Source organism: Odontesthes bonariensis, chromosome 20 (assembly GCF_027942865.1).
Source record: "Odontesthes bonariensis isolate fOdoBon6 chromosome 20, fOdoBon6.hap1, whole genome shotgun sequence".
In the NCBI taxonomy this organism is placed as follows: domain Eukaryota; kingdom Metazoa; phylum Chordata; class Actinopteri; order Atheriniformes; family Atherinopsidae; genus Odontesthes; species Odontesthes bonariensis.
Window position 1 is genome coordinate 2,925,788 of NC_134525.1, and position 27,902 is coordinate 2,953,689.

Genomic DNA, 27,902 nt, shown 5'->3' on the forward strand with positions numbered 1-27,902 from the left:
AAAGTTCACTGAAGTTCAACTTGTTTTCAAGGAAACCACCTTCTCACGCAAGGAGTGGATTATCTCACGCATCTCACGTAATGAGTGTTTTATGACCCAGTGGATGCATTTCAGCGGGCAGTCCGAGGTCCTGTTTTCATTTCAACTTCCTGTCGACTCCTACAACTTGTTGAAAGTTGACAGAAATGGGCTTTTAGGGCACAAAAATGTTGTTTTTAACTGCCGCTTTTCTCCGGCGGGAAAACCGCTCTGCGTCAAAGATCGTCTATTTGGGCACTTTGTCACTCTCCGCGGCATAAAATAAGCACTTACTGTGATTAGCATAATAAAGCAGGTTAATGATTACACATTAAGATAAAGGGATATCTAAATATATAGCTGCTTTTTCAAAGTCAGTTTTGCCCCACACAGTATCCAGAAATCGAAAATACTTATTAATCAGGAGCATTTGGCTAAATTAGGAGGAGTGGGAGCTCCTCTCCCCTCCTCACCCATCTTTGGTAAGCGGGTCTGTTTTTGACATTTTAAAGTTTACTTTGAGAGCTAATCTATTTTCTTTTATAGATAATACATTTAATAACAAATAGATATCCAGTAGAACACAAATATCAATCAAATATAATGCGAATGAGTTCAATATTTAGATACTAATATCAATTTAAAGAACTGTTTTAGCTAATTTTTGTCGTTAGCTAACAGTTTGGCTGCTGCTAGCTTATTGTTTGGTAACAAAAAGTTAGCTTTGGGGGTTTGAAGAGATTAAAACAGGTGAGTTCGACTGAATTAATCATTCATTTTGATTTTTACCAACATTAATGCTTTTATTATTAGTGTGTAAGTTGTTAAATAGATTTGTGATGATGTTGAGAGCTTTTTTTTTAACCTGTTTTCACTGATTTTCGTGATAATTGAGCAGGACAAATCAGGAAATTTATACCTGTAAAAACAATGTCACAAACTGATTTTTTTTAAAGCTAAGATATAACCTTCTGAAGCAGTTAATGTGGCTCTGAAACAGGCACAAGCTCACCTGCGATAAAAGGGTCTTTAGTGTTGTTTTTCTCAGGTTTATTGCCAAATATCACATATACAAAGGAAAAAAGTGAGCGTTTGATTTTCGAAATTTGTGTGCAACCGTCGTCTAAATGCTCAAATGTGGGCTCCACATGTTTCAGAAAGTTTTATTACATCAGCAAACTGAGCATTTATGACCCGATTCTGCCCTTTTTCAGTGTATCTCCATCAAAGTCAGTTCCCAGCTGAATTCATACACGGGAAACACAACATAAGTCGGGTTTCCGTTGCAGTTGTTGTGTCTGAAAATAAAAAAAGAAACTATATTCTGACATTTAAAAACTTGAGAAAAGGTGTTTGACTTCCTGAAACAGTTCTCTGCTGATGTTAGAGCAGGTTATTCTCTGTGTTCGGATGAGTTTAGGATGAGCGGAGGAGCGCAGAAGTCGCTGTTTTTCCTCAGACTTCCCGAGCTGAGGAGGCTGGTGTGCGTCACCCTGACCCTGCAGGAGGAGGAGGACGAGGAGCTGAGGAGCAAGCAGCTGAAGCTCTGCAGGTGAATGGTGCTTCTTCACTCAGGGCCGAGCGGTTTCTGAGCTGTGAGGAAAACGTGGCCGTTTAACAGTTAACGGTGAGCTCAGTTTGAAGGACGCCAGCTGCTTTGACTGTGTGTTTGTGTGTCCTCACAGAGAGTTGGTGCTGCTGTACGCTGATGTTCTGGCCTGCCCTGCCCTGGACTCCTTCTCTGCTATCACAGCGGTCATGGCTGTAAGCAAAACGCTCACACTCACACGCATCCAGGCCTGTTTAAAAGTCCTGATCCAGCCACACTCTCCCGGAATCTTTTAACCCTCATATCTGATTTAAAACACAACTTCATTTCCCCTTTTAAAACAACTTAAAAACATCATATGTTAATATTTTTTTCCCACAAATCTTTTATTCCACTTCACTTCTGATCATAACTACCAAGTTTTCAATTATTTTCAAAAATTTAACCCTTTAAATACTGGTTTATATGATGTAAACGCCAATTTCTGTAAAAAAAAAACTCACAAAAACTGCTATATTTTCCATATATAGAATGCATGTGGAATTATTGAGTAGGGATAATTATGGTCTGGGATATGTCAATGATCAGCAACAACATTTATTTTTAGGGATTTTTAATTTTTTTGTTATGCCTGATTTAAAAAAAACAAAAAAAACTCCTTAATTTCTGAAAAGGGACATTTTTGTCCCCTTCTAAAATGATCCCCAAAATACCATATGTTAATATTTTTTAGCTCCCATAGACATTCATTATAATGAATACAGCATTAGACTATGACACACACACGTGCAAACGCATGCTGTGAAATTAGAGGAGAAAATACGCGTTTTCAATTATTTTCAAAAATGTAACCCTTTAAATACTGGTTTATATGATGTAAACGCCAATTTCTGTAAAAACAAAACAAAAACACACAAAAACTGCTATATTTTCCATATATAGAATGCAAAGTGGAATTATTGAGTAGGGATGATTATGGTCTGGGATATGTCAATGATCAGCAACAACATTGATTTTTAGGGATTTTTAATTTTTTTGCTATGTCTGATTTAAAAAAAACTCCTTAATTTCTGAAAAGGGACATTTTTGTCCCCTTTTAAAACGACCTAAAAACATCATGTTAATATTTTTTTCCGCTTTTTTTTGATAAATCTTTTATTCCACTTCAGTTCTGATCATAACCACCAAGTTTTCAATTATTTTCACAAATGTAACCCTTTAAATACTGGTTTATATGATGTAAACACCAATTTCTGTAAAAAAAAACAAAAAACCCCTCACAAAAACTGCTATATTTTCCATATATAGCATGCAAAGTGGAATTGCTGAGTAGGGATAATTATGGTCTGGGATATGTCAATGATCAGCAACAACATTGATTTTTAGGGATCTTTAATTTTTTTGCTATTTTTGATTTAAAAAAACAAACAAACAAAAAAAACTCCTTAATTTCTGAAAAGGGACATTTTTGTCCCCTTTTAAAACGACCTAAAAACATCATATGTTAATATTTTTTTCCACTTTTTTTTTCATAAATATTTTCTTCCACTTCAGTTCTGATCATAACTACCAAGTTTTCAATTATTTTCAAAAAATTAACCCTTTAAATACTTGTGTATATAAGGTAAACACCAGTTTCTGTTAAAACACACACACAAAAACTGCTGTATTTTCAAAGTATGCAGTGCAAAGTGAAATATTCTCTGGGGGGTTATTAGGTCTGGGATATGTCATTGATGAGCTACAACATCAGTTTTTACAGCTTTTTAGTTTTCAGGGATTAGGGTCAAAGTGTTCTTGAGCAAATGTTGGACATTTGGAAAGTGTTTCTTTGTCGGTTTAGACACGTGAACCTGTTGATAATCAGATGTAACACCAGGGAAATAAGGTGAGGGGTAAAATAACTGATGAGAGTTGCTGCAGAGCTCAGTGTCAGCACTGAAGGTAACCCTGGAAAACATCTGTTCTCACCCTAACCCTGAGGGGTGTTTTCACAGAGACAACAGGGCCGAAGAAAGAAAGAAAGAAAGAAAGAAAGAAAGAAAGAAAGAAAGAAAGAAAGAAAGAAAGAAAGAAAGAAAGAAAGAAAGAAAGAAAGAAAGAAAGAAAGAAAGAAAGAACGAATACCGACATGACTCTGATGGAGAGTTTCAGTCTGAATCCCAGACGCTCGTTTCTGATTTAAACTCCAGTTTTTACAGAAACTGGAACTTTTAACAAACTAAATTATACCGAGCTTCTCCAAACCTGACCAGTAAACCCAGATAATCCACTCAGCTGGTCCCAGCTGCTCCGTTCAGGCTCCAAACTTCCATCTTTCTGCATCTTTCAGGAAAAACAGTAAAGTGTTATTAATCCAGATTAATTCCCCATAAAGCTGCTCTCATTCACAGTTTTTTCTGCTTAAAGCATTCCCAGACTGTCGCTCTGCTCTGATAAAATCCTGATCTTATAACCACAGAATCAGCGTTAAAGCCGCTCAAAGACGGCGTCTGAGCAGTGAACTCAGCTGGACTCAGATGTTTCTGATCTTTGCTGTTAACCAGTTTTTCCTCCTCAGACTCACGTGAGAAGGATACAAACTAGGGCTGGGCAACGATTAAGATGTTTAATCTAATTAATCACATGATTTCCCTGATTAATCACGATTAATCGCATTTGTACGCAGAATCCCAAAATGAATCCAAAAGTAGCGTATAGCTTTTAGCATTTAGCTTTATTTTAAATGTGCTGCCATATGAATGAAAGTGCCATAACATTTGTTGTGCAAACACACTTTTAACATCAGCATCTTTCTGTAGTTTTTATGTAGAAGCCTCGCTCCACTGTCTGTTTCCTTGAATGACTTGCTGCTATCAGTTGTGTGTTTTGCCTTTAAGTGATATTTTAGACTGGAACTACTACGCTGAGAAGACAATTCAACTTGGCAGTGTTTACAGATGACTTTGGTTCTGTCGACTCCGCCGTCTGGAAGAACTTTAACATGAAAATGGCCGAGTAAAAGTTCCGTACCCTTCTCCATGTTTGGTGGATCCGCCGATTACTTTCTTTTCCTGTTCCGCAGCAGACAGCAGCAGACTTTTACAAAATAAAAGCCTGTGAGCAGCAGACTTTTACAAAATAAAAGCCTGAGCGAGTCAACTCGCCCAGACCTTATAAAAACCCACCAATTGCCTGCATGAGGCTAATTTCGGTGATTAAAGAACCAACGTTATCCGTCATATTACAGCTCACCGGTCCGCTGTTGAGATTTTCTGTCGTCTCTTCGACCATCTGACGGTTAATCTGCATCAGTTTAGTCAGTGAGACGAGGCGTCCGTGGAGACGCTGCACGCACACAGCAGGCTCTGCACGCCACCTCACTCTGCTCACACGCCACATGCCTTCACGTGCGCGCACACACACGCATGTCAGCAGCACACAGGAAGACAAAGACTCACACGCTTCCCTCCGTTGTGTGGCAGATCGTAATCAATCCTGACAGATTAGACTTCTGCTGGCAGACTGCGAGTCTCTGTGAGGTTTTCTCCCTGAAACGCACAAAACGCTGAGCCTGAAGCCGCTCCGATTCCAGTTTCATTCACAGAAAACACAAGATGGACGGGTCAAACCCGGACTGATGGATTTATCCCACCTCAGAGGAAACTCAGAGGAAACCCGATTCAGGAAGAGGTTAAAACTGAGGACAACACAGACCGAAGACATCCAGAACGTGACCCAAACCGGAACTTTAACATACTTAGAAACATTCAGATATTATAAACGTTCAGGATCCAAACTTCCATCATTCTGCATCTTTCAGTAAAAACTCTGTAAAATCCTGATTTTACAAAAATCTACGAAAATCTCAAAAGTGGATCGGTGAGCTGTAATATGACGGATAACGTTGGTTATGAAATCAGGATTTTATTAGAGCAGAGCGACAGTCTGGAAATGCTTTAAGGCGAGACGCCACAGTTGAATAGGGTAACATTTTAAAATAATAGATATCACCATGAAACTTCCTCAGTTGGTTACTATACAAGTATTTAAAAATAAATGTATTACAAGTTTTAGAAATGTGTATGTTTAATCATGCAAATGAGGCATTATCTCATTAAATATGCGCAAATTTGCATATATTTCCGGGAAGCTAGATCTGAACATATGATAAAGCCAGGTGCAAAATTCTTTTTTTATTTTGTTTACGCACAAAATGTAAAGAAAGTTACAGAGGGATTTCAGGATATCTGCTTTCGTTTCCTAGGAAATCAAAATATACTGTTCATAGCCTAAAAAACATCGATTTTCGCCATATTTTTTTATTATAATGTCACATAAATCAGGCCAGGAATGATTTATCAACAAATCCTTCTGTAAATATCTTTGGAATACTGCTAAGTGTATAACTGGAAAGTTTGGTGTTAGTAGGTGCTCCATAGGCTGAGATACTGGAAAAATCCTGATCTTACAGCCACAGAATCAGCATTAAAGCAGCTTAAAGACGGCGTCTGAGCAGAGAATTCAGCTGGACTCAGATGGAGGTCAGAGGCAGCAGGATTTCTTTAATATTTTAGTTAAGTCTGACTGGATCCTGTGCATGTATACTGGGACAGGGACAGCTTCAGAAAGGCGCCACGGTTCAGCCGTTTAATGAGCAGAAACACCCTCCGGCCTCTCAGAAATCCTTTTATTAAATGTTTATATTTCAGCTGATTTTACAGGGTTTCTGCAGCCGAACGAGGCCCTTTAACAAACTGCTTTTCCTTCCGAACCGTGTGTTTCACACGCCTGTTTGCGTGCCAACGCTTCCTAAGTGCTGTCACGCAGCCATAATAGCTCATCTGAATTCCAAACATTCCTTTGTGGACTAACACAGGCTCACACACACACACATTATTCAGACGTGTTTTTAAAGCAGTTCAGTTAGCAGTTTGCTTCAGGGTGTCTTCTCTTTGAGCATCGTTTGAATGTCAGAGTGGAAGAAGCAACCGTGTATCACGTGTGGATACGTAAACAGCTTAAAGGAGAAACTTGTTTGCTCTGCAGGTCCCAGAAAAGTCTTTTCAATCAGACTCATTCAGGCTTTCAAGTGCATGAACTCAGCCTTTGGAGGTGGACTTTTCAGACTCCAAACTCCAGTCCAGTTTGTGGCAGTAAACATTAAAACGAGTCTGAAGTAATGGTTTCCTTTGGGCCTGCAGAGTCTGAGATGTAGCTCTTGGGTTTCTGAACTTGGGGTGACCTTTAACCTTTAACATGCTACCTGAGGCCTGCAGAGTTAACGGAGTCAACAGCTGCTTCTCTGAGATCGTTGCTGATGTCTTTCCTCCTTGGCATCGTGTTAACACACACCTGGATGACATTTTTAAGTTAAACCTGTTGAATTTGGGAGTTAATTTAATGTAGATTAGTTTTCATGCGCTTGTTTTCTGATAAAAAACGACAGCTTTTACACTTTCTTCATCCCGTTTAGTGTCCGTGATGCTCCTCGTAATCTTTGCACTCTGAGTTTGTTTGACAGCTGATTCGTCTTTGTCCTCATCTGGACACTTTCCCTACAGATCCAGTTCTTTCAGAGAGGCATCCTGCAAGCGTTTGCTCAGAGAAACTGTCTGCAGGTGAGGCGCAGGGAGGCACTTCGTAGTCGTAGGTCTTTGCCTAATCTCCACCAACGGTGTGTTTGTCATGTTTAACTGCAGAAATGACTTTAATCTGCCTTTTTAAAAGCTGGGCTTTGTTTCTGACTGTGTGTGCAGGCAGACTTTCCTCAGAGTGTGTTTCCAGGTGACCTGCAGCGCTGTCTGTCCTACGCTCTGATCACCAGACTGTCTCCCAGGTGGAACAAAGCGGGACTCTACCTGATCTGTGGTACGTAGCATGAGCTGCTATCACAGGACTCCTGCTGAATGTGCAGTCGGCTCAAGATTTCAAATTACCATGGCTGTGTTCCAAACTGCATACTTCTCCTACTACTCCTACTAACTTTTTGAGTTAGTAAGCGAGTTTGAGTAAGCGAGAAGTTCCCTGATGCATACTAGATTCTCCGAAATGTTGGGTATGCATCATGAGGTTACTACTCATACTCAAACTACCCAAGATGCAACGTAACGTGACGTCGCCGATCGTCATTTCCTGTCAAAACGGCAGTTTCAAGCTAGCTACAACGAGGGTAGGTTCACTTCCTGTTTTCAGAACAAAAGCACCAATTGTATCGTAATGGCTTTCCCTATGATAAAAGGCAACGACACTGATTTACGCCCCGGGCGAAACCCGGTGCTGGTGCCGCCCTCGCTCCATCGCATTTCTTTCCTATTGGTCAACGGAGCCCAGCTCAAAGAGAGGCTTCCTTCAAGCCATGAGGAAAAGGCTCATATGTAGTTTTTCCTGTAGAATAATCTACAGTGATCGTTTAAGAAAAAGTGCAGTTTGCAGGCGTTCCTTCAGGCAAATCACCAGGAATGCTAAGGGGTTAAGGCAGTTATGATACTTTATTGTGTCATAATGATAATGATTACACTTGACACTTTTTTTGTTATCACCCTGTGAGTGAAATGAAAGGCTTGAAATCACAAATGACCGACCAAGGGGAAAAATACAATCAACAAAAGGAAAAAAAAACATAATAATAATAACAGTAATAATAGTAATAATAATAATAATGCACTCTCATTCAAAACTATTCATTAATAATTAAAAAGAATATATATTGAATCATCCCCCCTCCCCAAACTCTGCACTGTGCTGCGTTGCTCACCTAACACAAGAGGTGAGAGTCTCAGGAGGGGAAGATGGGGGCACCGAAAAACAACTGTGGCCGAAACGTGTATTGATGATGTGTGATCTGAGTCTGGCCAAGGGGAGGAGGGGAAGATGGGGGCGCCACGAATACACAACAACCCCCCCCACCCCCGCAACCCCCTCTCGATCTTTTATTTTTATTTTTATTTTTTTACATTTTTTAAAAACTTTTTTTAAACTTTCTTTTTTTTTCACTCCCACGCGATGCCGCCCCGGGCGCATGCCCGGTCTGCCCGCCCCTAGGACCGCCCCTGGCAACGGGTATTTTATTTTGTGAAAATAACCGGAAGCGCGTAGCTCACTGCGGCTAGCTTTAGTAGCGCCGAATTCGTGGGAACAAAATTGGAAACAGCCGGTATTTTGTCAGGTTTTCAACACGTTGGGGATCTAAACGACTACTTTCTCACCTGAAAATGTTTCAAATGTTGCTAAAGTTTACAGAGTTTAGAGCTTAAGGGAAATCAGCTTCAGGCCGGCTGATTTCAGCTCGGGCAGGAGCGAAATGCATTGTGGGTAAACACTCTGCATACTGTCTGATCGATCAGTATGCAGTATGTAAGTATGTAGTATGGAAGTATGCAGTATGCAGTATGTAGTATGCAGGATGGAAGTATGTAGTATGCAGTATGTAGTATGTAGTATGCAGTTTGCAGTATGTAGTATGCAGTATGGAAGTATGCAGTATGTAGTATGCAGTATGGAAGTATGGAAGTATGCAGTATGGAAGTATGTAGTATGTAGTATGCAGTATGCAGTATGGAAGTATGTAGTATGCAGTATGGAAGTATGTAGTATGGAAGTATGCAGTATGTAGTATGTAGTATGCAGTTTGCAGTATGGAAGTATGCAGTATGTAGTATGTAGTATGCAGTATGTAGTATGCAGTATGTAGTATGCAGTATGTAGTATGCAGTATGGAAGTATGCAGTATGGAAGTATGTAGTATGCAGTATGCAGTATGCAGTATGGAAGTATGCAGTATGGAAGTATGTAGTATGTAGTATGCAGTATGGAAGTATGCAGTATGCAGTATGGAAGTATGTAGTATGGAAGTATGTAGTATGCAGTATGTAGTATACAGTATGTAGTATGGATCTAAACGACTACTTTCTCACCTGAAAATGTTTCAAATGTTGCTAAAGTTTACAGAGTTTAGAGCTTAAGGGAAATCAGCTTCAGGCCGGCTGATTTCAGCTCGGGCAGGAGCGAAATGCATTGTGGGTAAACACTCTGCATACTGTCTGATCGATCAGTATGCAGTATGTAAGTATGTAGTATGGAAGTATGCAGTATGCAGTATGTAGTATGCAGGATGGAAGTATGTAGTATGCAGTATGTAGTATGCAGTATGTAGTATGTAGTATGCAGTTTGCAGTATGTAGTATGTAGTATGCAGTATGGAAGTATGCAGTATGTAGTATGCAGTATGGAAGTATGGAAGTATGCAGTATGGAAGTATGTAGTATGTAGTATGCAGTATGCAGTATGGAAGTATGTAGTATGCAGTATGGAAGTATGTAGTATGGAAGTATGCAGTATGCAGTTTGCAGTATGGAAGTATGCAGTATGTAGTATGTAGTATGCAGTATGTAGTATGCAGTATGTAGTATGCAGTTTGCAGTATGTAGTATGCAGTATGCAGTATGGAAGTATGTAGTATGCAGTATGGAAGTATGCAGTATGGAAGTATGTAGTATGCAGTATGCAGTATGCAGTATGGAAGTATGCAGTATGGAAGTATGTAGTATGTAGTATGCAGTATGGAAGTATGCAGTATGGAAGTATGTAGTATGGAAGTATGTAGTATGCAGTATGTAGTATACAGTATGTAGTATGGAAGTATGTAGTATGTAAGTATGCAGTATGTAGTATGTAGTATGCAGTATGGAAGTATGCAGTATGCAGTATTTAGTATGCAGTATGGAAGTATGTAGTATGCAGTATGGAAGTATACAGTATGGTAGTATGTAGTATGCAGTATGGAAGTATGCAGTATGGAAGTATGTAGTATGCAGTATGTAGTATGGAAGTATGTAGTGTGCAGTATGGAAGTATGTGGTATGGAAGTATGTAGTATGCAGTATGGAAGTATGTAGTATGGAAGTATGTAGTATGCAGTATGGAAGTATGTAGTATGCAGTTTGCAGTATGTAAGTATGCAGTATGTAGTATGCAGTATGCAGTATGTAAGTATACAGTATGTAGTATGGAAGTATGTAGTATGTAGTATGCAGTATGTAGTAAGGAAGTATGTAGTATGCAGTATGTAGTATGCAGTATGGAAGTATGTAGTATGGAAGTATGTAGTATGCAGTATGGAAGTATGTAGTATGCAGTATGGAAGTATGCAGTATGTAGTATGCAGTATGGAAGTATGCAGTATGGAAGTATGCAGTATGCAGTATGGAAGTATGTAGTATTTAGTATGCAGTATGCAGTATGGAAGTATGCAGTATGGAAGTATGCAGTATGGAAGTATGGAGTATGGAAGTATGTAGTATGCAGTATGGAAGTATGCAGTATGGAAGTATGTAGTATGCAGTATGGAAGTATGCAGTATGGAAGTATGTAGTATGTAGTATGCAGTTTGCAGTATGTAAGTATGCAGTATGTAGTATGTAGTATGCAGTATGTAGTATGCAGTATGCAGTTTGCAGTATGTAGTATGCAGTATGGAAGTATGTAGTATGCAGTATGGAAGTATGGAAGTATGCAGTATGAAAGTATGTAGTATGCAGTATGCAGTATGGAAGTATGCAGTATGGAAGTATGGAAGTATGCAGTATGGAAATATGTAGTATGCAGTATGCAGTATGGAAGTATGTAGTATGCAGTATGCAGTATGGAAGTATGCAGTATGGAAGTATGTAGTATGCAGTATGCAGTATGTAGTATGGAAGTATGTAGTATGTAAGTATGCAGTATGTAGTATGTAGTATGCAGTATGTAAGTATACAATATGTAGTATGGAAGTATGTAGTATGTAGTATGGAAGTATGTAGTATGCAGTATGTAGTATGCAAGTATGTAGTATGGAAGTATGCAGTATGTAGTATGTAGTATGCAGTATGTAAGTATGCAGTATGGAAGTATGTAGTATGTAGTATGTAGTATGCAGTTTGCAGTATGTAAGTATACAGTATGTAGTATGGAAGTATGTAGTATGCAGTATGGAAGTATACAGTATGGAAGTATGTAGTATGCAGTATGGAAGTATGTAGTATGGAAGTATGTAGTATGCAGTATGGAAGTATGTATTATGTAGTATGCAGTTTGCAGTATGGAAGTATGCAGTATGTAGTATGTAGTATGCAGTATGGAAGTATACAGTATGTAGTACGGAAGTATGCAGTATGGAAGTATGCAGTATGCAGTATGTAGTATGCACTATGGAAGTATGTAGTATGTAGTATGCAGTATGGAAGTATGTAGTATGCAGTATGGAAGTATGTAGTATGTAGTATGCAGTTTGCTGTATGGAAGTATGCAGTATGTAGTATGTAGTATGCAGTTTGCAGTATGTAAGTATGCAGTATGTAGTATGGAAGTATGTAGTATGTAGAATGCAGTATGGAAGTATGTAGTATGCAGTATGTAAGTATACAGTATGTAGTATGGAAGTATGCAGTATGTAAGTATACAGTATGTAGTATGGAAGTATGCAGTATGTAGTATGCAGTATGGAAGTATGTAAGTATACAGTATGTAGTATGTAGTATGGAAGTATGTAGTATGTAAGTATACAGTATGTAGTATGGAAGTATGCAGTATGTAGTATGTAGTATGCAGTTTGCAGTATGTAAGTATGCAGTATGTAGTATGGAAGTATGCAGTATGTAAGTATACAGTATGTAGTATGGAAGTATGCAGTATGTAGTATGCAGTATGGAAGTATGTAAGTATACAGTATGTAGTATGTAGTATGGAAGTATGTAGTATGTAAGTATACAGTATGTAGTATGGAAGTATGCAGTATGTAGTATGTAGTATGCAGTTTGCAGTATGGAAGTATGCAGTATGTAGTATGTAGTATGCAGTTTGCAGTATGTAAGTATGCAGTATGTAGTATGGAAGTATGTAGTATGTAGAATGCAGTATGGAAGTATGTAGTATGCAGTATGTAAATATACAGTATGTAGTATGGAAGTATGGAAGTATGCAGTATGTAGTATGGAAGTATGCAGTATGTAGTATGCAGTATGGAAGTATGTAAGTATACAGTATGTAGTATGCAGTATGGAAGTATGTAAGTATACAGTATGTAGTATGGAAGTATGTAAGTATACAGTATGTAGTATGTAAGTATACAGTATGTAGTATGGAAGTATGCAGTATGTAGTATGCGGTTTCGGACACAGCCATGTTTAAATGTTTGGTTGACAGAATGTTGAGAATGACGGATTAGGCTGAAATGATGCCTGATCTGGTTTTTATGGAGCAGAGAAACAGTTTTAGACTTTACTTCGACTCTTCATGATGAAACACATGAACGAAGAAGCAGAGAGTTTGATCAGATGAACAGCAGAACTGAGTGTTTTCCTTTAAAAGTTTAAAACTGACAGAGTTGGGGTCGGCAGGACACGGACTTCAGAGGTGAGAGCGAACTGGGTTTATTTACAACAGAAGCTGTCAGGGTGTGGTGAAGGGAAGGATGCGGACTTCAAAGGCAAAACTTGGTTTAATTCACAGGATTCAAGGGGTCAAAAAACAAAGTACAGGCGAAAAGCGCGGCTGAGCCGGATAGCAAAGCCGGAAACAAAAAGACTTGGCATGGAATAAATAAATACTTAGCTTGGTCAGGCTAAGTCGTGGCTTGGCATGAAGGGGGAGAAACAAACAAAGCACCGACAAACTGAGAGGGAGGCAGGAAACTAAAGAGGGACAGTGATAGTGACAAGATGCAGCTGGTGGGGAATAACACAGGTGAAGTGAGTGAACTGATTAACAGAGTGCAGGGAAACTAAAACATGACTAAAAACATGAAACTAAAAACGTGAGTCCATGGGCGTGACAGAAGCTAAGCCTGATGACAAAGCTAGACTTTGGGAACAAAAACATGAACATAACTGTGACAAGAAAAACAAAACACTTGGCTTTGGCCGTGGTGACGAGGGAAATGGTGAGATCGGGGAAAGAAATCACCAACTGAAAGGGGAGCCTGGGAACTAAATACTGAACTGGGAGTGCAGCTGGGGACAATGAATGCAGGTGACGTGAGTAAAAAACTAATGACCTGAACATGGGAAGTGAGGGGAAAAACTAAACATGGCAAAACTTAAGTAAACATGGACTTAAAAACTAACACATGATAAAAACATGGGGAAAACCCCATGAACGTGACTAAAACTGACAGGTGGAGCAACAACGGAGCTGAGGAAAGAGAAAACAAAGCAAATTAACGTCCAATCGATAAATAAATGAAGATATCATTTAGAAATACATGTGAAAATAATTTTTTTTCTCCTTTTATGGCACCAATTTGATGCCAGAAAAAGGAGAGTTTAACAATTCTTCTTCTGTTACTCAACAGGAAGGAAAGAGAAAAACAAAGCAAATTAACGTCCAATCGATAAATAAATGAAGATATCATTTAGAAATACATGTGAAAATCAGGATTTTCTCCTTTTATGGCACCAATTTGATGCCAGAATAATGAGAGTTTAACAATTCTTCTTCTTCTTCTGTTACTCAACAGGGAGGAAAGAGAAAAACAAAGCAAATTAATGTCCAATCGATAAATAAATGAAGATATTATTTAGAAATACATGTGAAAATCAGGATTTTCTCCTTTTATGGCACCAATTTGATGCCAGAAAAAGGAGAGTTTAACAATTCTTCTTCTGTTTTTTGCTTTATCTAAATGTTAACGACAGTCCAGGAGGCTCCAGAGCTCCTCACAACGCAGATATCCGTATCAGAGGCGTTTTAAGCTGTTGGAATGATTCTGCTGGTTCATATCAGCAGAGTCCAACCTGTAATCGCTGCCCCCAGCCGGGAGTTTGTTGTGGATCAAGGTGTGAGTGTGAGTGAGCTTCTGAGTGTTGCAACACCGGCTCAAGCCTTCACCCGGGACCATATAAGTTAAACGTGTGTGTGCGTTTGAAAGGAAACAGATTAAATCCTCAGCTGAGCTCTCAGGACGTCAGTTTAAAGGTGTCCAACAGTGACACCACAGGTGAATAGGGTAATATTTTAAAAGAATAGATATCACCATGAAACTTCCTCAGTTGGTTACTTATACAGGTATGGAAAAAAAAATGTATTACAAGTTTTAGAAATTTGTATGTTTAATTATGCAAATTAGGCATTATCTCGTTAAATATGCGTAAATGTGCATATATTTCCAGAAGATAGATCTGAACATATGATAAAGCCAGGTGCAAAATTCTTTTTTCATTTTGTTTACATACAAAATGAAAAGAAAATTACAGAGGGATTTCAGGATATTGAAATCAGCATATTTTGATGTGGGACTGTTTTGTCTCTATTGGGGCCAGAGTTAGAAGCAGCATTTAGCACCTAACTACTCCTGCAGACTTTCAGCTATTTCTACAATTTTGGTCTCAAAACGTTCAGCTCTGTCAGCAGATTCCTGCCATCATTTTTGGTGTTTTTTAACTTTTACACTTTTTAAGATGTTCAACTTTTATTCAAATTTTCCCGTCATTCAAATGAATGGAAACTGCTTTCAGCTCTTCCAAATCACCTCCCTCTTTCCAACCTAACTACTCCTGCATGCTTTCAGCTAGAGACACCATTCAAACTTTAAATGGGTCACAAGACATTCAGCTATTACCAAATTGTTTCAGCTTTTTCAAATCTTCAGCCAATTTTGAAATATGACAGTTTCAAAAACATGAACATTTTGCTCCTTCTTGATTTTTATGAATGAGCACACAGTTGAGTGCGTGCTGGTAATTTTCAAACACATTCCTCTAACTTTCATACAGTTTAACTTAGAGAAACAAATTATACCTTAAAATGTAGGAAAATTTGTCCTCTTTCAGCCAATGTAACTACTAAAGAGCTCACATTTACAGAATTTCAGCTATGAGCCTTGAACCGAGATCAACCTCTCAAATTCTCTGACTAACTCCAATATTAAGTTTGGTCGTACACAAAAATCACAAAATTCCTTCAACCAACACCTCAGCAACAGTTTTTACTGCTAAAATTCTTTACTGCTAAAGTTCTATATATGATCAATCTCGATCAAAATGATTGTTATCCAAATGAATAAGTGATGTGGAGCTGTAATAAGTGATGGTTCTTCCTTTCAAACCGATCTCCAGCAGTCTTTTATCTCAGGAGGAAGTGGTGCTGAAGGCCAGGAGGAGGCTGGCTGCAGCCACCTTCATGTGTGATCTGGATCGTGGGGACATTATCTACCCGGGTGCATCCTTGAGATGTTTACATGCAGAGCTCAGAGCTGTTCCTGCTCAGGCGGCGGTTGGCCTTGCCTCCATGTAGACTCAATCTTTGATTTGTTTGTGTGACCAAGGCTTTCTCCTTATCTACATTTTTTTTCAAAGGAGCACGGGAAGGCCTGGTCTGTGCTTTCAGGATTTCCTGCTGCCATCTGTTGGAGGTGCATCTTAAACCTGCTGCTTCCACTGTGGCTGTTCGAATTCAATAAACTGATCTCACTCAGTGGGGTCACATGGCACTGAAAGGATCGGATTATTGGCTAAATTACAATCAGACTGAGTTATTAAGTGCATGTAGACACCTTAATCTGACTAAGAATGGGATCGGATTAGATTATTGGCTAAATAACAATCAGACTGAGTTATTAAGTGCATGTAGACACCTTAATCTGACTAAAAATGGGACCGGATCGGATTATTGGCTAAATTACACTCAGACTGAGTTATTAAGTGCATGTAGACACCTTAATCTGACTAAGAATGGGATCAGATTATTGGCTAAATTACACTCAGACTCAGTTATTAAGTGCATGTAGACACCTTAATCTGACTAAGAATGGGATCTGATTATTGGCTAAATTACAATCAGACTGAGTTATTAAGTGCATGTAGACACCTTAATCTGACTAAGAACTGGATCGGATCGGATTCAGACCCCGAGATAACTGGGTTGAAAGTCACTCTAAACCTGCTTGTAGACGCTGAAGCTCGTGGTGAATCAGACTTTGCGTTCTGCGCATGCTCCAGATGTTTTCCCGGGGTCGTGACCCGGAAGTCAAAGGAGACGATATTCCTGTTGTTGTCGCCGTCAGAAAGAAACAAACAACGCGATGGAGAATGCTCCGTTGGGCATCGAGTTTGTGCAACAAGCAGCTCATCACAGACCAAATGTAGAGGGACGTAGCTTCATCTGGCTCTGCGTTCTCCATCTTTCTCCAATGCCTGAGTTTGTTGTTGTTGTTGGTGGTGAAGAGGTCAACAGGAAGTGGCTCTATTAGCAACAGCTGGAATGGGTACAGCGCCACCTATCATACCGGGGTATGACACGCTTTGTGCCTCTGATCCCATTCATTCACCGCCAGATATCCAAGGAGAATTACCCTTTAATAACTCAGTCTGATTGTAATTTAGCCAATAATCTGATCCTTTCAGAGCCATGTGACCCCATTGACTGAAACTCCCGAGTCTTCTGCTCTTCTGCTGGTGTATTCACAGTACGAGGGGAAACCTAGCTTGTTGTGGCTGTATCTGCTCTGCAGGTCGTACAAATCAAGAGAATTAAATAGTTATCAGTTCGCTCTCTGTATTTCAAACTGTGACTGCAGCTGCGAACAGACCGTGTTAGAGGAGCTTTAGCTTTTGTTTTCACAAGGGCTGGGCAACGATTAAAACGTTTAATCTGATTAATCTCATGATTTCCCTGATTAATCACGATTAATCACATTTGTACGCAGAATCCAAAAATGAATCCAAAGGTAGTTTATAGCTTTTAGCATTTAGTTTTATTTTAAATGTGCTGCCATATGAATGAAAGTGCCATAACATTTGTTGTGCAAACACACTTTTAACATCAGCATCTTTCTGTAGTTTTTATGTAGAAGCCTCGCTCCACTGTCTGTTTCCTTGAATGACTTGCTGCTATCAGTTGTGTGTTTTGCCTTTAAGTGATATTTTAGACTGGAACTACTACGCTGAGAAGACAATTCAACTTGGCAGAGTTTACAGATGACTTTGGTTCTGTCGACTCCGCCGTCTGGAAGAACTTTAACATGAAAATGGCCGAGTAAAAGTTCCGTACCCTTCTCCATGTTTGGTGGATTACTTTCTTTTCCTGTTCCACAGCAGACAGCAACAGACTTTTACAAAAATAAAAGCCTGTGAGCAACAGACTTTTACAAAATAAAAGCCTGTGAGCAACAGACTTTTACAAAATAAAAGCCTGTGAGCCACAGACTTTTACAGAATAAAAGCCTGTGGGCAACGGACTTTTACAAAATAAAAGCCTGTGAGCAACAGACTTTTACAAAATAAAAGCCTGTGAGCAACAGACTTTTACAATAATAAAATAAGTAATAAAAGCCTGCGTTAATGCGCGATAAAATATTTATCGGCTTTAAATAATTAACGAGTTAACGCGATAATAACGAGTTAACTCGCCCAGCCCTAATTTTCACTGTTTGTCTTTAGGAAAAGACTTCCTGACTGAGAGAGGACGGCTCAACGCTGTCAGTAAGTTTCATTATTTATCACATCTCCTCCCTCCTGGTTGACTTGATTTAAAAACAGATTAAACTGTGCGTTAGGCATGGAGCTGAGCACCAGCGAGGGCCAGCTGTGCTTCAGCATCGAAGCCAGCGCCGTGCGACTGCCTCCGACCACGGTAAGGAAACAAACCCGCCGTGGAGCATCTGCGACACGTTCAGAAGCCACAGCAGCAGTGTGAGCGTGTGTTTGTGACAGCTGGAGGACTTTGAGCTGCCCCCGGTGGTGCTGAGGAGGTTCTGCAGTGATCCGGAGTGCGTCCTGGACCCGTCCAGCACCGGAGGAACCGTCTGGTGTCACGTCCTGCCCAGGTAGGACGGCTCCACCTGCTGGACGCAACGCAAACTGCACCACCACACAGGAGTAACATTAAACTGCACCTCTTTAACACCTTGCTGCTGCTTTGTGTTGTCCACCTGCCTCAGTTCTGCTTAGAGAACAATTTATCTGCAATTTTACGTCATGAGTGTTTGATATAGAGTCCAGAGAGGTAAAGGTTCTGATGTAATTTCATAACAAATGGATGTTTCACGGGGATTAGAAACAAAGACTCTTACATTGCAGGTAATATGGGCCCCAAATCTATCGTGTTTTAGCTCATTAGCTCCATTTAAATTGTTAATATACATTCATTTTTGGCATTTCAGGCTTTCAACACCTTCCAAAAAAGTTGATAAATAGATATTTACCAGGTATTTCCAACAGCTGATTCAGTCCTACAGCAGCCTCCATGACATGCTGAGTCTGTGAGGAGCAGAGATGTTCAGAGGATCTCCAGTTTGTCCATGAATGTGTTTAAAACAAAGTTCCTCAGAGAAAGACTGGAGGGGATCTGCATGTTTCTCCCCCTGCAGAGCAGAATACATTAAAGCATTCATTGCTGTGGGAAACCTTTCTGCACATTTTCCAACAGTTTGCCACTAAATAAGGTGCTTCTCAGCTGAAGGACAAAGATCCCTCCCTCCTTTCCTCCCCTTCCTCCCACTCCCCCCTCCTCCCTCCTTCCCTCCCTTCCTTCCTCCCTCCATCTTTTCCTTTCATTCCCTCCCTCCTTCCTTCCTTCCCTCCCTCCTTTCCTTTCCTTTCCTTTCCTTTCTTTCCTTTACTCCCTCCCTTCATTTCCTTCCTCCCTCCCTCCTTTCCTTTCCTTTCCTTTCTTTCCTTTCCTTTCCTCCCTTCCTTCCCTTCCCTTCCCTCCTTTCCTCCCTCCTTCCTTCAACCCCCCCTCAGTAGTACCCCCCCCCTTCATGCTGCCTGACATTAAATGAAAGGTAATTGAAAGGAACCCGAACAGTGAGCTTGCAGACTGTGGCCAGCAGGTGGAGCTTCCTTTCAACCCCCCCCCCCACCCCCCCAGTAATCTCCCTCCTTCTTCCCTTTCTTCCTTTCCTTTCGTTTCCTTCCTTTCCTCCCTCCCTCCTTCCCTCCCTCCCTCCCCCCTCCTCAGTAATCTCCCTCCTTCTTCCCTTTCTTCCTTTCCTTTCCTTTCCTTCCTTTCCTCCCTCCCTCCTTCCCTCCCTCCCTCCCCCCTCCTCAGTAATCTCCCTCCTTCTTCCCTTCCTTCCTCCCCCCCCTCCTCCATGCTGCCTGACATTAGCCGCTTTCGGACAGACCGTTCTAAGAAAGTAGTTATCAGAACTACCCTCCTCGAATTTCGTTCTGATAACTATCCTTCCCCAGCGGAACTGTTTCAGTCTGCATTCGCACATGAGTCGGGACCTGATAGGGACTGATGCGCCGCGCGCAGCCGTCTGCTTCAGTGACGTGTTAGCCGTTAGCCGTTTAGCGCTACATTCAAACACAAAACAAAACGGTAAAAGTAAGGAGAGTTGAAAAAACAGCACCAAGAAGCTAACATGGAGAGCGGGGAGGCCACCGTGTTCATGGTCTGCATGATGGTGATATTAATCATGGACAATCACATCAGGCGTCTAATATCGAGGCTGGAAAAGCTCACAAAGAGAGTCAGGAGATACTTTTTCATTTCATGAAGGAAGAAAGGAGAGCAGAGCGCCGCAGACAAAGTGTAAGTTTAACTTATTAAACACCCGCTGGTTGTGTCTGTGTCATATGAGGAAACATTTCAGCCGTGATAGCATGACATGGGGCGCAGCTACCGACCACCACACACCTCCGTCAGATTAGTTCTATAAGAACTATGAAAAGACCCGACCTCGGAGAAGGAGCTAAATAGTTATAGGAACTAAGGGAGAAAGCCCCGAGTTCCTGTATGTCCGAACACGGGAGAAAACGGCCCCGCGGATTAAAAGGTTATTAGAACTGACGAAGGTTCCTACAGTCCGAAAGCGGCTATTAAATGAAAGGTAATTAAAGGAACCCTCAGAGTGAGCTGGCAGAGTGTGGCCAGCAGGTGGAGCTGCAGCTCTGCTCAAACAGAAGTTCAGCAGCTCTGACTGAGTTATTTCTCCTTGTGTTTGTGTTCCTTCAGCATGAAGAAAGGTCAGATTATCACCATCAGCCGCCAGCTGCCCAGAAACGGGCCGTTCCGGACCTACAGAGACCTGCAGAACCACTGGAGCCGCCTGGTACTCAGAACCCAAACCAGAGTCAGACTCTGAAACTCTGAAACTCCTGACCAAAGCACTCGTTTCTGCTGTCTCTAAATACGTTGTTTCCCCTCTGAGCGACAAAAACTGCACACAAGATAAATCTGCTAACTGGCTGCTGTGCGCCAGATGATGTTGTCATGGCAACAGAAGCAAAACTGAGTCTGTGGACAGAAAGTAGCTGACATTGTCTTCTCAGCTCCGTATTTACTCGTTCCGAGCTGCTGGCGTTTGGTTAGAGAAGCAGAAACCTGGTCTGAGTGCAGTTTTTATCTCCTTAATAGTCAGTTATGAAACTCTGAGACTGTGGTTGCAAAGGTGCTGACGGGGATGGTGTGTGTTTGCAGTATGGCTACAGCCTCCCAGAGCTGGAGGAGGAGGAGGTGGTGTACTGCAGCATCTTCTTCAGACCGGTGGGAGAGAAACTCTTCACGTATCCCCAAAACATTTCAACCCACAAAAACGTTGATGAGGAAATAAATCAAAACTATTCAGAACTAGAAAGAGCCGTTCCTGTGAAACAGCAGTGAGAATGCTTATGAGATGAATCGGGATAGCTGACCATGCTAAAAAAGCTGAAAATAGTTAAATTTTAGCAGTAAAAACTGTTGCTGAGGTATTGGTTGAAGGAATTTTGTGATTTTTGTGTTCTACCAAACTTAACATTGGAGTTAGTCAGAGAATTTGAGAGGTTGATCTGGGTTCAAGGCTCATAGCTGAAATTCTGTAAATGTGAGCTCTTTAGTAGTTACATTGGCTGAAAGAGGACAAATTTTCCTACATTTTAAGGTATCATTTGTTTCTCTAAGTTAAACTGTATGAAAGTTAGAGGAATTGGTTTGAAAAAACTGAAAAATGTGAAAATTATCAGCATGCAGTCAACTGTGTGCTCATTCATAAAAATCAAGAAGGAGCAAAATGTTCATGTTTTTGAAACTGTCATATTTCAAAATTGGCTGAAGATTTGAAAAAGCTGAAACAGTTGGTAGTAGCTGAATGTCTTGTGACCCATTTAAAGCTTGAATGGTGTCTCTAGCTGAAAGCATGCAGGAGTAGTTAGGTTGGAAAGAGGGAGATGATTTGGAAGAGCTGAAAGCAGTATCCATTCATTTGAATGACGGGAAAATTTGAATAAAAGTTGAATATCTTAAAAAGTGTCAAAGTTAAAAACACCAAAAATGATGGCAGGAATCTGCTGAAAGAGCTGAACGTTTTGAGAACAAAATTGTAGAACTAGCTGAAAGTATGCAGGAGTAGTTAGGTGCTGAAATCTGGCGGAATAATAATAATAAAGAGACTTAATAGTGAGAATACCTTAAATTATTCTCATTATTCTGCTTAGAGAACAATTTATCTGCAACTTTACGTCATGAGTGTTTTATACAGATTCCAGACAGTCAAAGGTTCTGATGTAATTTCATAATAAGTTCAGAGCAGGTGTTGAAGAGATGTGCACAATTTAAAGAATACAAACTCCCCTGAAATAAATCAGAAACGGTTTCACTGGGATTATAAACAAACTCTTACATTGCAGATAATATGGGCCCCGAATCTATCGTGTTTTTGCTCATTAGCTCCATTTAAATGGTTAATATACATTCATTTTCAGGCTGCAACACCTTCCAAAAAAGCTCAGAAATAGATATTTACCAGGTATTTCAAACAGATGATCTGATGATTTAAAGTTTGGATGGTGTCTTACTGAAAGCATGCAGAAGTAGTTGGAAAGAGGAAGATGATTTGGAAGAGCTGAAAGCCGTTTCCATTCAATTGAATGACGGGAAAATTTGAATACAAGTTGTAGATCTTAAAAAGTGTCAAAGTTATTCAAATCTGCTGAAAGAGCTGAATGTTTTGATCCCAAAATTGTAGAAATAGCTGAAAGTATGCAGGAGTAGTTAGGTGCCGAAAACTGGTGGAATAATAACAAAAAAGAGAAAAAGGAACTTAATAGTGAGATATAAAATCTGAGGAGAGAAGAAAGCTCTGCTTTCATAGACGTACAGAGCAGCAACACACCTGTTTAAGCTTCTTTAACCTCCCTGCTGAGCAGCTACCCTCTGAGCTGCGTCCGCCTGCAGCCCGTGCAGCGCTGCTCCCGGCTCGACCTCCAGGGGGCGCTGGGCTCCTTCCTGTCCGATGTCAGGGGCAGCCTGCAGAGCGTCTGCGGCTTCCCCGCGCAGCTGACCAGCAAACCCCGTTACCGCACCGTCAGCCTGAGCACGGCTGCGTCCGTACAGGTGCGTCTGCACACCTGCCCAAACATCTGTAGCTGCACATCTGCCCAAACATCTGCAGCTGCACACCTGCCCAAACATCTGTAGCTGTAGCTGCACACCTGCCCAAACATCTGCTCTGTAGCTGCACACCTGCCCAAACATCTGCTCTGTAGCTGCACACCTGCCCAAACATCTGCTCTGTAGCTGCACACCTGCCCAAACATCTGCTCTGTAGCTGCACACCTGCCCAAACATCTGCTCTGTAGCTGCACACCTGCCCAAACATCTGTAGCTGCAGCTGCACACCTGCCCAAACATCTGTAGCTGCAGCTGCACACCTGCCCAAACATTTGCTGTGTTCGAAACCGCATACTTCATACTCATCGATCAGACAGTATGCAGAGCATTTACCCACAATGCATTTCGCTCCTGCCCGAGCCGAAATCAGCCGGCCTGAAGCTGATTTCTCTTAAGCTCTAAACTCTGTAAACTTTAGCAACATTTGAAACATTTTCAGGAGAGAAAGTAGTCGTTTAGATCCCCAACGTGTTGAAAACCTGACAAAATACCTCTTTCCTTTCCTTTCCTCCCTTCCTCCTTCCTTTCCTTTCCTTTCCTTTCCTTTCCTTTCCTTTCCTTTCCTTTCCTTTCCTTTCCTTCCCTCCCTCCCTTACTGCCCCTAACCCTTTGCAGCCAGTAAACCCTCCACAGGCAGCTTTATGTTTTATGAGCAGCAGCAGAGGACAGAAGTTCTCTCTCTGCTCCTCTGATTTAAAGCTCATCACACAGACCGTGTTTTACGGCCGTTTGGAGATATATTTGATGTAAAAAGTATGTGAAGGGTTCAGTCTCTGCGGCCAGAGGAAGGTCGGCCTCACCACCTTCTGGTGGTCAGGTCGTTATTTATCGGCACTCTGTGCAGATGGAGTCATGCATTCCTCTGAAACAGCTGCCTCAGAGGTACAACATCTGTCCTCTGAGGTCACTGAGGTCAAACACTTCCTGTTCGTCCCACGTGTTTAACCGTCCGTGTCCTGCTCAGATCTCTGCTTCTTCTTCTCCTTCCTCAGGTGCTGAACGGTGAGCAGATCAACCTGACCACCTCCGTCTCCATCAGGCCTGTCCTGTCCCAGCCTCCTGCCCAGACTGTGAGGCCCTCCTTTGGGCTGCAGCTGCCGGCCTGGGCCCCTTTCTGCCAGCCTCTGCAGAACAGAAGTGGATTTGGGAAGCTGAGCCAGGGCGAAGCACGCAGAGCGGATGGAGCCCGGCCTTCGGTTTCCTTCTGTTCCGCTTCCTCCTCATCTCTCCCGGATTTCCTGCCGGCCTCACTCCTTCCCTCCTCCTTCCCCTCAGTCCTCCCACCGGCCCCTCCCCCGCCTCAAATCCAGATGAACGCCGCTCCCAAACTGCTTCCCATCTTCAGGAACCAAAATCCGTCGCGCCACATCAACGTTGCCCTGCTGAAGCTCCAGAAGCAGAAGGAGCAGCTGGGCGGAGGAGGGCGGCAGCCAGCGAGGGTGACGTTACCTGCCTTCGTGAGGAAGACCCCCGCCCCGGCGGCGTCCCTCCCCCGCCTGCCGCCGATCGTCCCACGCTTCAGCCGCCGTCCCAAACCTCAGCCGGCTCTCCCCAACGTCACGCACATTTCCAGCCTCAGTCCTGCATCGAAGCGTAAACCCGGGATCATCCTGGCTCCGAGGCCGGAGATCCAACCCAGATCCAAGTCCTGCCTCAAATCTGACAGGAAACACACGTCTGAAGGCCAAACTGTCACAAACTCCAGCAGCAACGCTGAGGAGAAGGACAGGAAGCATCCAGCAGCTGCTGAAAGCACCGGCAGCACCAAGGTGGGTCCAGAGTTCTGAATTAATTCAACCTTCAGTGTGAAAAGGGTTCACACTGGTGTGTGTTTCTCTGCTGTTTCAGAGAGTTGTTTTCAAGCTAAAGTCCAAGAAGTCCACAGACACGCAGCAAGACGTGGAGGTGGAGGAAATGGCCAGAAGCAACCAGGTCAGGACACAGACTGAGCCTCCTTCCTCCTGCTTTTCCCTCCTCATCCTCCTGCTGACCACGTACGGTGGCCCTGAGGTTCAAAACACCCGAACAGCATGTCAGGAAACACCCAAACGGGAACAATGAAGCCTCAGTGCAGTCAGTGTAAAGTATGACATCTGTAACCTGCTCTATCGCCATGGTAACAGATGCTGAACGCCTCGGGTTCAGATCCAAAGGGCTCCATCTTTTCTCAGAGATCGGTTCTGGCTCTCTTTAGCCTGCTCTATCACCATGGTAACCGATGCTGAACGCCTCAGGTGCAGATGAACTTAAGCGACCGAAGGGTTCTGGCTCTCTTTAGCCCGCTCGATCAAACGGCGGCATTTCGGTCGTCAAATGTGATCCGAATGACACATTTATTATTATTATTGTTGTTGTTGTTGTTGTTAATACAATCATTGTAAATATTAAAAGCTACTTGACGAATTTGAATGTCCCCCATTGGGGGATAAATAAAGTATTCTATTCTATTTAATCCTGGATTTAATCTGAACTAGTTGGTAACCACATTTATATTTTATATTTAGTTCTACACAGACCCGAGTCTGTCGATAAAACAAGTTTTTTCTCTGATTTTCACCTTTTCCCCCAATGGGGGAAATTCAAATTAGTCAAGTAGGTCAAAAAAATTATATATAATATTTTATATAATATCATTATATTATAATATTTACAACGATTGTATATTAACAACAACAATAATAATACCAATTATAATAAAAAATACTACTACTAACTAATAATAATAATAATAAATCACTAAAAAAAATAAAAAAATCAATTTGAGAAGAACTCAGCAGTCACTGTGAAAAAGAAGTGAAAAGAAATGAAGTCCCTTTGTACAACGAACAGGTTTCTGAGCGTCTGTTCGGAGCCCGAGGAGGAGATCCCTGTTCTGTTGGAGGTGGAGGTTTGGTGAAGTCCTGGCTGCTCTGAGCCTGCTTCACAGTACGGCCCTCAGGCGGGTTTTCCTTTGTCTGAAATGTGTTTCACACCGAGTGCACGGCTTCAGTTTCCCCGTAAACATCCTTCAGGAGGACGGCAGGCATTACGGTGATGCATTTAAAGTGTGTTAGTGTGATGAATAGCACGGAGAGTTGTGTCGGCCTCACTTTCCTCCCAAACATCCTTTCAGAGGCGGGTGAGGACTGTTAAAGTGATGAATGTTCAGGAGGAGGTGGCGGCCCGCAGGGAGCCCGGCTGATTAATAACACCATTCATCAGTTTTACAGCTCAGACCTGCGAGTTCTGTTTTATTCTTACTGTTACATCACAGGCTCCAACAGAAGCAGCCTTTTTATTAAACAGAGAGGACATAACAACATCAGATGGTGGGATGTCTCCCATCAGCCTCCCAGTTGGTTCATGTTTCAGGCTCTGTGCTTTGTGACCGTGGATTCAGGGTGCTTGTGCAAGTCTTGAAAGTCTCAATAAGTATGGAAAATAAATGTATGGTAGAGTTTTACAGTATGCTCAAAGGCATTGTGAAATGAGAAATAGGAAGGTAGGCTATAAAACTATCATTTTACTAACTGGTCACGTACTGTATTAGCCTAATGGGATGAGATCCAATCAGCGCATGCTTAGCCTAGTCTGGCACATTTTCGTAACGTCACTGCTGAGGTCTGTTGACACATAGCTAGCCTAGTGGTCAACAGAAATGGGTCATTGCGTGTTTTCGAATTTATGGCTACAACACCCGAAATTTAAAGACTGGATTGCACCGGACCCTAAATCAAACACAAAAGCATATTGCAAACATTGCGCTAAAAACATTGACATTGTCAGCATGGGAGAGGCAGCACTGGTGAGCCATCTTCAAAGCAAGAAACACTCAAGTCTGGCTGCCAGTGTGTTGACATCACCACCAGCGTCCAACTACATACATTCATCCATCCATTCATTTTTTTTTTATTTTGTGACACTTGTTTGATGTGAAATTCATGTACTTGTGATTTTCATGTTTTGAAACGTTTTCATCAGTAAAAGCATAATTTACTGTGAATAATGCAATTTGTTCATTGAATACTAGCTTATAAAAATGAACATTTCTAATAAACACAGTTGGTACAATCTCAACCAATGAAGTAGGCAGTAGGCACACAAGTTACAAGTACATAAGGTTACCTTTAACATGCTAACTGAGGCCCGCAGAGTCTGAGATGTAGCTCTTGTGTTTCTGACCTTGGGGTGACCTTTAACCTTTAACATGCTAACTGAGGCCTGCAGAGTCTGAGATGTAGCTCTTTGGGTTTCTGACCTTGGGGTGACCTTTAACCTTTAACACGCTAACTGAGGCCCGCAGAGTCTGAGATGTAGCTCTTTGGGTTTCTTACCTTGGGGTGACCTTTAACCTTTAACATGCTAACTGAGGCCTGCAGTGTCTGAGATGTAGCTCTTGGGTTTCTGACCTTGGGGTGACCTTTAACCTTTAACATGCTGACTGAGGCCTGCATCTCTTCTTCTTCTTGTTTCCCGGCCTTCACCCACCCCTCTTCTTCTTCTTCTTCTCTTTCTCCAGCTGTCCAAACTCAGCTCGGCGGCTCTGCTGCTGTGGCTGAAACAGAGAGGAGTCGTCGTTGGTGCCAAACACAGGAAGGAGGAGCTGATGATGAAGGTCATGAGCAGTCTGGCTGAGGCCTGAAACACACACATTCAGCCTCTGAACAGACTTCCGTTAGATTATTAACGCCCTGCTGAGCAGCTCAGATGAAGCATTCATTCACCGATGTTCCCTCCCTGAGTCTTTTGGAGGTTTAGTTCAGACGTTTCATCCGATTTCAAACACGAGCTACGAGCCGTGAGCAACCACATTGGGTGGTAGTTGAAGAGCAAATTGTTTTTCATTTGATTTATTTCTGTATTTATTCAGTGTTTATCCTCATGTTGCTTCGGGCTCAGTTATATTTATTCATTTATTCACGTTTATTCATGAAAACAATAAAAAAAAGTGCATGAATTCACTCTTTAGGGCATTTTATTTGCTCACAGTCGTCCCAGCTTGTTATCTCAGTGTGTGTTTTAA

General features: G+C 41.7%; 1 protein-coding gene across 1 annotated transcript; it reads left to right on the forward strand.

The window, feature by feature from the left end:
• The first annotated feature begins 25 nt into the window (after nt 1–25).
• Nucleotides 26–27,840, forward strand: c20h18orf63 (chromosome 20 C18orf63 homolog). The gene is made up of 14 exons (XM_075452479.1): nt 26–77; nt 1,439–1,570; nt 1,704–1,782; nt 7,111–7,167; nt 7,306–7,417; nt 17,962–18,003; nt 18,078–18,154; nt 18,235–18,347; nt 20,486–20,582; nt 20,951–21,036; nt 22,657–22,843; nt 23,893–24,669; nt 24,749–24,832; nt 27,399–27,840. The coding sequence occupies exons 2-14, from the start codon at nt 1,440–1,442 to the stop codon at nt 27,519–27,521; spliced, it is 1,965 nt and encodes a 654-aa protein (XP_075308594.1). The 5' UTR covers nt 26–77; nt 1,439; the 3' UTR covers nt 27,522–27,840.
• The last annotated feature ends 62 nt before the right edge of the window (nt 27,841–27,902 follow it).

Bases quoted from the DNA above. Each gene is read 5' to 3' on its own strand.
- c20h18orf63 (XM_075452479.1), top strand. From the start codon at position 1,440: ATGAGCGGAGGAGCGCAGAAGTCGCTGTTTTTCCTCAGACTTCCCGAG. The intron at 7,168-7,305 runs GTGAGGCGCAGG...CTGTGTGTGCAG, and splicing joins CTCAGAGAAACTGTCTGCAG to GCAGACTTTCCTCAGAGTGT. The intron at 18,004-18,077 runs GTAAGTTTCATT...ACTGTGCGTTAG, and splicing joins AGGACGGCTCAACGCTGTCA to GCATGGAGCTGAGCACCAGC.